The sequence below is a fragment of the Fragaria vesca genome, linkage group LG1, assembly GCF_000184155.1.
Source record: "Fragaria vesca subsp. vesca linkage group LG1, FraVesHawaii_1.0, whole genome shotgun sequence".
Classification (NCBI taxonomy): Eukaryota; Viridiplantae; Streptophyta; class Magnoliopsida; order Rosales; family Rosaceae; genus Fragaria; species Fragaria vesca.
Window position 1 is genome coordinate 15,969,829 of NC_020491.1, and position 10,195 is coordinate 15,980,023.

Sequence of the window (10,195 nt, forward strand, 5' to 3'; positions counted from 1 at the left end):
GAGAGAGAGAGAGTTAACAAAATTGTAGGTTATATTTGTCAGTGATACCATACAATGATAATTATCACTGTGCAAGTTCCAAGCTTATATTATTAATTTCACTGCTCACATATCACAATCATAACATAAAAGGAGAACCATAGAACATACTCATATCAAGTTTTGATGGATATGTTATCATATTGAGCAGTTTGCAGTCGCGTGGTTATGATATGTCATGTGCCCTTGTGCACTAACCACCCATCACCAACAAACATTTATTTAACTGTCAGATAAAACAAAGTCTGAGGTTCTCTCTGGGTCTTTAGAAAGCAGAGCTACCTTTCATAAAGTCTGTCATTAACAACTTGCAAAGGGGTTTTCCCATTTTTTTTTTAATAAAAGAAACAGCTTTTTATTGAAATTAAAAAGCAAAGTACAAGGAGGTGGAGAAGGAGTCCGCACTAAAAAGCTAAAGAGTGCAGCTAGGACTAGAGGCTTTGCAGCTCATCTGTTAGTGCTTAGGGGCTTAAACTACAGCTGCTTTCCAATTAAGAATAATATAATAAAGATTATAATGTATGTTTTGGCATTCTTGTGTTCAGTGTCTTGGAAATATAGTTGCACCTATGTGCTTTGATTCTAAGTTCTTAAAATGCTGTTCAGTAACTTAAATAAATCAATTGTATGTTTGCTTATTAGATACTGATTCTATTGTTCTAGGTGATTCATGTTGCAAAGTCAGATTCTCGACTTGCAAACAATGATCTTCCTCTTGATATCCAGAGGTTGAGATGCCGTGCCTTATATCATGCACTCCGTTTCTCTCCCCCAATTGAGAGCTTTGGAAAGGTTTGAAATTTTGAATTGCTATGTCTTTGATCATTTATCGCCTGCCACTCTTATTAAAAATAACATATATTGCCAATTTAGTTCAGGTTTTCCTTATCGAAGTGTACTGTCTAGAAGCTAATGAAGCTGCTCGTAATATATGTTTAATTAAAGTTGAGATTGGTCATTCACTAGTGCTTTTAACCTAGAAAAGTTCAATAGTCATATTGCTTTCTGAATTCAAGATTGCATAATTAGCTATAAGATGAATCCATATTTTTATGCAACAGAACACAATGTGTATCATCCAATATATACGTTTTCAGTATTAATTGCATTTAAGAGGTCTCCTATGGGGCTTACTGTTACATTAGGTTCTGAGCATGCATGACGCTGACACCGCAGAAGCTGGTGGAGCGGCTTAGAGCACGTGGGGGAAAATATATTGCTCTTCATTTGAGATATGAGAAAGACATGTTGTCTTTTACTGGTTGTTCCTATGGTTTGACTGAGGAGGAATCTGAGGAGCTACGAATAATGAGGTAATAGACTTTGCCCTTGTGCATGTACATGTATATATGCAATTGGGACCAATCCATCTGCTAAAGTGTACATGGCAGAGTTTGGAAAGAACCCTTTTTGTCGATTGTAGGTTGTCATCACTGTACTTCAGTTGCAGGTTTATTGTCTACTTAGATGTCATAAAGATATTGAATTTTGCTAAATGACAAAGTAGATGTCATTAATTTCTTTTGGTCAATCAATTTCCCAGACAATAGTAGTTTAAAATGATTCTTTTCTTCTGCAAACATTTATGGGGATCTTTATTGGTGGCTAAAATTTCATGTTTGGGAATACTGCTAAAATTTATTTCTGTGGGTAAGTGATTTCTTTATTGTGCCTAGGTTAACATAATGGCAGGAAAAATTGAGCGAGAAATGCTTTTCTTTATTGGTGAACCCTTTTTCTTCAAAGAACATGTCATGATATATACAAGTAATCCTTGTGTATTCAAAACATTTCAATTTGATACAAACTTCCAGAATACTCTTCTAAACCAAAGTACACTTTGAATTTATGGGATGAGGGCTATATGATTCTCAATACATATAATATTTTTGGTTAGAGGACTATATAGCTTTCAATGTTCATCAGACTGGTTACACTTTCTTATTTGAGGAAAAAAATTGTTTTTGGTTATGATTCTTTTTGTCTTTGTTATCATTCTCTAGGTATCTGCTTAAATTTTTAATGTCAATATTTTAGGGAGAACACAAATCACTGGAAAGTCAAAACGATTAACTCTACTGAGCAGAGACTAGGTGGCTTCTGTCCACTAACTCCGAAGGAGATCGGCATATTTCTTCGAGCTCTCGGTTATCCACCATCATCGTTAATATATATTGCAGCGGGGGAGATCTATGGTGGTAATACTCGCCTTTTGGAGCTCACATCCCGTTTTCCAAATATAGTTTTCAAGGTTGGTCAGTCATGTAGTTTTTTTATGAATTGCCAAAGTAGTTTGATTTGAGGACATCCCAAAATTTGTAATTTTGTACTGTTTGTTGTGTGACAGGAAACACTTGCGAGCCAGGAGGAACTAAAGGCATTTACTAATCATGCATCTCAAACTGCTGCTCTTGATTATGTGATCTCAGTCAAAAGTGATGTGTTTGTCCCATCATATTCTGGTAACATGGCAAGAGCTGTTGAGGGCCAACGCAGATTCTTAGGTCATCGCAAAACGATCACTCCAGATAGGTAGATATCCTTAATAGATGAATAAGGACTCTCATTCCTTGCTTCCTTAATAGATGAATACAATCTCTCTCATTTCTTTCTTTTGTCTTGGCATGTTCCAATATGAAAGTACTTCAAACTTCAATATCCTTCTTTGCTTTCAGGATCTGTTCGAAACATGCGTGTTTATGTTCTTTTTTTTTTTTTCGTTTTTTTTTTTTCTCAGAGATCCCTAGACTATCATAGGAGCTCAGAATCAAATCAACTCATTGTTCTATCAACCCATTAATACACTGAGTTAAAAGTTTCTTTGGAGTGGATCCCTTGAGAAGTTCTGTTTCCATAGAATTTCACTGCTAGAAGCTGGTATTTGTTGGCACTATGAAACCAATTTTTCTTTTCTTTTTGAAAAATTGACTTGAATATATTCTTCTGTTACTCTTATTGATGACAGCTCAAATATGTCTGCTTGACTTTGTTTCTTATATTGTCAGCTTCTTATTGATCTGTGATGCTAAATCCTGTTGCCTTTCATCACTCTAGTATGATAGGATTTGTAGTCTCCGAAGCCATTGCTGCATTATAATTTTCTTCTTTCTGTGTTTTGTATCTCACTTCTGTAGCATAGCATCATTGATTATTCTCTTTATGCGTAGGAAAGGACTTGTTGAAGTTTTCGATATGCTGGAAAATGGGCAACAAACAGAAGGATCTTCGTTATCACATATTATAAAGACCATGCACAAAAATAGGTAACTATGCTGAAAACCTTTTGTTATTATTTCAAGGGAATAGATAAAGAAAGTTATAAGAATTGCTAGTCATGCGTGAGTCTGCAGAAGTGGAAACCCAACTGACCAACCTACGTCTTAAGCAGATGGGAATTTGGGCCAAACATAGTTTTTAATTTCATCATCTCTGTAGAGTGAAAATTTCTAGCAAGTTAGCAGGGTAACATAAAGATTAAGAACTTTTTCCTTGTGTTCTCGCTTGCGCATTGCAACCAATAGAATGTAAGTTTTTAAGACAAGTTGTCAAGGAACATGATGGTAAACCAAATTGACAGGAAAGGAGCTCCAAGGAGGAGAAGAGGGCCACTGCCAGAAATGAAAGGTCGAGCACGATTAAGAACTGAAGAATCCTTTTATGAAAACCCTTACCCCGAGTGTATATGTGCCCCGAAAAAGCACTTAGGTTGATTAAATATTTAACATGTCCATGTAGATTCAGTGTAGAATATGTATTATGCATTCAATCTTTTTGTTATAGAACTTGTACAACATAATCATTGTTGTATACATTTATGCAAAGTTTTGTTGAGCCAAACTGAGCCTGTGAGAAATAGGCATCACCATTTGTCAATTAAGCTATCTTGATATTCATATTCTGTGTTGTGCACACTCTTGGGTATCTGCTGAAAATTAGTTTCTTGACCCCCTGATATGCTTTTCCTAGTCAAAATGTCCATGAGCCTTTGTGGTGACCACCACAAGTATTGGCTGTGACTTGCGACTTGGGAACCACTGAGATTAGAGTTGCCTCTATACAACATCTTGTTGCAAATGACCGACTACGACTTTATATATAACTTACTGATTTTCCTTCAAACATGAATCACTACATGCCATTTGGCCGCTACAATTCGATCCATAACCAATGATATTTGTCTCGAGTATTCTGGAATCTCACTCAAACAAACCAGTCTCAATCACTGCTTGATCATTTACGGGTTAGGAGATGCTGGCATTGGCTAGATACAAATTAAGAACAGCAACTTTTGGAATGGACCTTGGTAATGTCACAGAAGAGAAACCAGCAAATCCTTTTGACTTGTTGCTATATGACAATAAACAAACATAGCCACCCTCTTTGTAAACTTCCTTGGAAGTACCATCTCGTTCCAGCTTATGTGAATTGTTCCTACTCGAGGCCGGCATAACGACTAATGAGAGATGAACTTATAAACACCAGCTTTCCTTTAATGGTCTGCATCTTCATTCAAGCTAACGACTTAAGCAAGATGGTGCAGCTTCAGCTCTCTCTCCTTTTTGTTGCCGGATTTGCATTTATCTTCCAACAAGTCTGTGGTAGGTATTCGAACTATTTGGCATTGATTTTTTTAATTTTTTAATTTTTTTGTATTACAAGAGATATGCAGTATTTCTTTGGTACAAAGTAGCTCCTGTTTGATCTATCTTCTGTATATTCAGGTGGGAAGGTAATGATGGAGTACATTGGAGCCACTGGTGTTTCGGTATCCTTTGACGATGTACCAATCAATGATGAAATCGACTTCAATTTCATACTCGGCTTTGCTATTGATGCAGATGAATCAGGCAACTTCCAAAACGGAAAATTTTCACCATACTGGATACCTGAACTAACCCCAAACTCTGTTGCGGACATAAAAGCATCCCACCCTAATGTAAAAGTCATGGTAAGCCTGTCTGGTTGGAGTATAGGTGAGAAAACCCTACACTGGTACATTCCTGAAAACTCCGAAAAATGGATAAGCAATGCCGTCTCATCTCTCACTTCCATCATCACCACTTACCATCTTGATGGCATTGACGTAGACTACGAAAAGTTCCGCAATACTTCTGCAACTAATGCTAATTTCGCTTACTGCATTGGCGAGCTCATCACCCGTTTGAAAGACCAGGGTGTCATTTCAGTGGCCAGCATTGCACCCTTTTACAGCACAGTTGCGCCTTACATTGCACTCTTTAAGGACTACGGACATGCCATAGACTATGTCAATTACCAGTTCTACACTGACAAGGTTAGGACTCCGAAAGGATACTTGAAGGCATTCGAGAATCGAGCCAACCAATTTGACAAGGCAAAGCTGTTGCCAGCTTATGAAGTGAACGGAAGAGGAATTCAGGGTGATATTTTCTTTGATGCTTTAGACCTATTGGAGAAAAATGGATTCCTGGTTAATGGGGTGATGATCTTCTCAGCTGATGCTTCTTCTGAGAATAAGTATTACTATGAGAAAAAATCACAAGCTTTCTTATTACTCAATTCTAAATCTGTGTAATACCATATCCATTGATCTGCATGCATTCTTTGGTTGCTGTATTATGTACTACGTTCAGAATATCATAAGTTGCGATAGAAATCGTTTCATCTCTATAATTTTGACCTCCCTCGATCAATAGCGTCTGTGGAATTGGATATATAGTATCTTCTACAATAAAGGTGGCAAGGAAATATATCATGATTTTCAAACCATAGAACATATCACCAATTAACCAAAGCGACGCTGTCTACATATGTTCCTCTTCCACAAGGTGCTCTATTTTTTGAGTTCATGAAATAATAACCCAAAAGGAGTTACTACCCTAAAATAATAGTTCAGCCCTCTCAAGCTCCAAAACTGGAACCAGCAAGAGTATACCCTAAAGAAGCAGCACCAACTCTAAAATTCAAAGTTCAATTTCCCATACTACGAGAATTGTTGCTAGTTCTTAACATGCATGACTGTGATCGACTGATCGTACCATCATACTTCAATATAGGAATGATAACAACCAGTGACGATTTTTATTTGGTTTGGCTATGCCTGTGCACAACTGTAAAGATATTGCATCGATCATTCGATCTGATGATTCTGATGATTTTTAGGAGTTTTCAAATTCTGAAAACAAAAGGTTGAGGAGGCTTCCGAGTGAATCGGAAATCATTTAAAACAAGTTTTGATAAATCCTAACGCTTTAGATAAACACTAATAATTACGAGCTTTAAGTTGATCCTTTTTCCAAGAATTGAACATCATATAGACGTTTGAAACTACTCTCCAGCCTTTAAAATCGCTCTGTCTACCCTTATTTCTGTTGTCTTTGCTCAGTTTATCTTCCGCAAATGTTGCAATCCTTACCTCTTCGGCTCTTCAAATTCTGAAACTGTAAAATCAAAATCCTAAATCTCAACATGGCTCCACCTTTTCATTACAGCAATGAAGAAGAAGAAGTAGACGAAGAAGACGAAGAGCTCCTGACCCTGCAACTCTTCACCGGAAACGGTTCAACCAGACCCCTACAACAATCTCCCCGTCTAATTTCGAACGGTACGAATTTACTTGCAGCATCTAAGGAAATCTAAATGACATCAAGCTCTATCTCTCTTGCTGCCTCCGCCTCCACGTCCGCCTCTACTCACGAGGCTTCAGCGGCTAAAGAGAAGATTCACATACGAGCTCCATACCCTTGGGCTACAACAAAGCGTGCCCTAGTATACTCTCGTCATTATTTACTCTCTCATGGCATCAACACAATCAGTGGTGCAGTTCAATGCAAAAAGTGTGATGAGAAGTATGAGATCGAGTACGATCTGCAACAAAAGTTTGCACAAGTGGCGACTTATGTGTCTCAAAACAAGAGTGCAATGCGTGATAGGGCACCTGCTGTTTGGATGACTCCCACACTCCCGGATTGCAAGTTCTGTGGGCAAACAAATTGTATGAAACCTCTGATAGACAAGAAGAAGTCGATCAATTGGTTGTTCCTGCTTTTAGGTCAAATGCTCGGAATGTGCAAACTCTCTCAATTGAAGTATTTCTGCAAACACACCAAGAATCACAGGACCGGTGCTAAAGATCGTGTTTTGTATCGTACTTATCTGGGACTGTTGAAACAACTTGAGCCGAATGGACCTTTTGATATTTGATATATAGAATGACGGATTTGAAGATTGGCCGGTGGGGAGGTAACTACTTTAAAGTTAAACTATGTCATGATATTCGCTTACTTGAGTTTTCAGGTGATTTTCGATTCAAAGTTATGTAATTTTCTTTATCAACTCTAGTTTGTTTTGGAAATGATTACGATGTCTTTTAAGGATTAATTAATTAGTCTTGTTAGTGATGCTGGATCAATCTATTTCCTTAAACTTTTGTTCCGAGTGACTGCTAAATTAATTTGTTCATTAGACTCGTCTCTAAATGTCTTCAGAATGAGTCATTTCTTAATTGACTATATGTTTTGCCATTATCTGTCCATCACATATATGTAGAACTTCACTGTGCGCCGAAGGAGAAGGTATTCAATAGATTGATAATTTCCTTCACTAGCTTGCTAACAAAACTGAATTGATACAAAGTATGTAGAATTGGTAAAATTAAGAGAACATGCATGAGACTGATTACAATATAGAACTGACACAAAAAGAGAGATTACGTATACCCATTTTAAACTAGGAGTAGTCCCCACGCTTTGCCGTGGGATTTGTCAGGTTCACTGATACGATATTACAGATTATGATGATCAGCCCCCTTCCATTGAGGGATCCCTATTTTTGGCCACTTTCTAGGGATAGGGCATTACACCACTTCCCAATTGAATTTTTACATCTCCACCGTTCATATCTTAGGTCTATATGAGTAGATCACCTCTACAAAATTTCATATGATTTGGTGATCGTTAAGGCTTTCAAAAGTTTGATTTAGTTTTAATGATCTTGAACGGTCCAGCTTATGTCAAACTAAAACCGTTGAAAGTCATTAAAACTAAATTGAACTTTTGAAAGTCTTAACGATCACCAAATCATATGAAATTTTGTAGAGATGATCTACTCATATAGACCTAAGATATGAACGGTGGAGATGTAAAATTATAATCGGGAAGTTGGTGTAATGCCATATCCCTATAAATGGCTTAAAATAGGGATCCCTCATTGGAAGGGTCTTGTTATGATGATATATGTTTGGAACAAACAATTGTAGGTTCAAGCTTAAGCACAGTATGACTGATGTGAACAGGAAAAAGAAAGGATATCTATCGATCTGCATGCCTTCTTTGGTTGTTGTATTATGTACTAAGCTCACAATATCATAAGTCTCTATTATTTTGACCTCCCTCAGTAGATTCTGTGGAACTGGATAGTATCTTCTACAATAAAGGTGGAAATGAAATAATTATCAGAATGGTTTAACCTTTATCATGATTTCAAGATTTCAAAATAGAGCACCTTGTTGAAGAGGAACCGGGTGGTGAACCAGGAGAGAGGTACCGGGTTGTCGGGAAGGGGGCTGGTGCCGCTGAGTAAGTTTCAGAGTCGATGTCGCGATACCAAGAGTGGTGTCGCCTGCCGAGGGCTACTGTCAGGACATGGTGTCGCTGCCGACACCGAGATGGGTGTATTAATTTAATTGTGGGGCCTACAGACTCATTTTGTTTCAGTTTTGGAATTGACACATATATGAGTCAAAAGGTAGAACCAAGTCTTATTTTTTTTAAGACTAGCCCCGCTCAAAGTCATTGTTGGAGAGCCCCAAACACATTTGGGTCTCAAAAATGAGATTGCACCTGTATTTGTACCTACCATTGGAGTTGCCCTAACATGATGGAAAATTACTGTAAACAAGACATGTAAACATTAATTTGGAGCGATACGCCTTATAAGACATTAATTTTACGTTTGATCATTATTAGGTCAAAGTACAATCTCAAGCATTATTATCAATATAGAAGTTCTAAGCATGTTCTCTAAACATCTTCTAAGCACATTCTCCAATTTATCTAAACAGTTAGATCTACTTATAGGTTTAACTCATCCTCACCAAAACAAAAAACCCGAAGCCGAGAGCCTCAGAGAAATTATATCAGAATCAATTAACTGAGGGAGAGAAAGAGGGAGACTTGAATGGGTTCTTATGGTTGAGCACAAACCATCCTGTCGGAGGTTCGATTATGTTAGTTACACACGAGTGAGATGTCGAATAATTTAAGAGAAAAGAGGGAGACTCGTTAAATAGATCCAGTCATCTACTCCTACAATAATTTGGTGAGTGATAACTCTTTCATACTCAATCAATTAACCCTAGTATCTAATTCAATTAACTGTGTAATTGAATAAGCTTTCTTTCGAATAAAAAAAGAAAGAAAAAAAACTACATAATGGTTGTGGCAACTAAAACTTGATCGATTTCTGTTTAAAATTATGCTATTGCACTTACTGGATGTGAAACATCCAATTGAAAACTGAAAACATATATGAATACTCTACCATCGTAGAATGCACATCTATGACTTTTCATGGAAGTTGATTTTTTTGTACAAAGAAAAAATGACAACTAAAACAAATTTAAAGACGACCAATTTGAAGAAAAATGAGAAAAACCTTAGCTAACTTCTTTTTCCAACTAATATCTGAACAAAGCAACCTACACATGCCAAAAAAAACCCATAAAACTCCAAAGTTTACACAACCCGGCCAGTACATGAGTCAAAAATTTGAAATCTCTATGATAAAAACAAAGCATCAAAATCCCAATTAATTCACAATCATAAATTGAAAATTGATCAGAAACTTAAGAAAAATAAGCAAAGCCAGATAAATCAAAACCTTCTCTCACGCCAATTGTCGCTGAAACCCGTGAAATGATCAAAAACACTAAAAGAGGAAGAGCCCAAACCCAATTTCAAGGAAATCAAAAGATTTGGCAGCTGAAAACCAAACCTAGGCAAAGATAGAAAACAAATTAGGCGAAGAGCAACGAGAATTAAAGGACAAAGGGAGGCAAACAAACTAAGGAAAAAAAGGGATGTGATTACTTGCGAAAACCCCAAAGTTTCTAAACAACCGAAAGTGATTCCCTCTTTATTTCTTCTTCTTCTTCTTCTTCTTCTTCTCTCTCTCTCTC

The 10,195-nt window shown here is 37.0% G+C and overlaps 3 protein-coding genes across 3 annotated transcripts in view; all 3 read left to right on the forward strand.

The window, feature by feature from the left end:
- LOC101314128 (uncharacterized protein At1g04910-like) overlaps positions 1-3,881 on the forward strand; it is a 7,013-nt gene extending 3,132 nt beyond the window's left edge. The window contains exons 6-11 of the mRNA XM_004288288.1: positions 703-831; positions 1,216-1,352; positions 2,077-2,290; positions 2,387-2,571; positions 3,207-3,302; positions 3,617-3,881. Coding sequence (XP_004288336.1) covers positions 703-831; positions 1,216-1,352; positions 2,077-2,290; positions 2,387-2,571; positions 3,207-3,302; positions 3,617-3,749 — 894 coding nt within the window. The 3' untranslated portion in view covers positions 3,750-3,881. The remainder of the gene's footprint in view (positions 1-702; positions 832-1,215; positions 1,353-2,076; positions 2,291-2,386; positions 2,572-3,206; positions 3,303-3,616) is intronic.
- Positions 3,882-4,771: 890 nt separating this feature from the next.
- Positions 4,772-5,593, forward strand: LOC101293828 (chitinase 2-like). Its single transcript, XM_004289370.1, has one exon. It carries the CDS (start codon positions 4,772-4,774, stop codon positions 5,591-5,593), a length of 822 nt encoding a protein of 273 aa, XP_004289418.1.
- A 1,064-nt stretch (positions 5,594-6,657) lies between these two features.
- On the forward strand, positions 6,658-7,221 carry LOC101294117. Its single transcript, XM_004289371.1, has one exon. The coding sequence runs from the start codon at positions 6,658-6,660 to the stop codon at positions 7,219-7,221; it is 564 nt and encodes a 187-aa protein (XP_004289419.1).
- Positions 7,222-10,195: the final 2,974 nt, after the last annotated feature.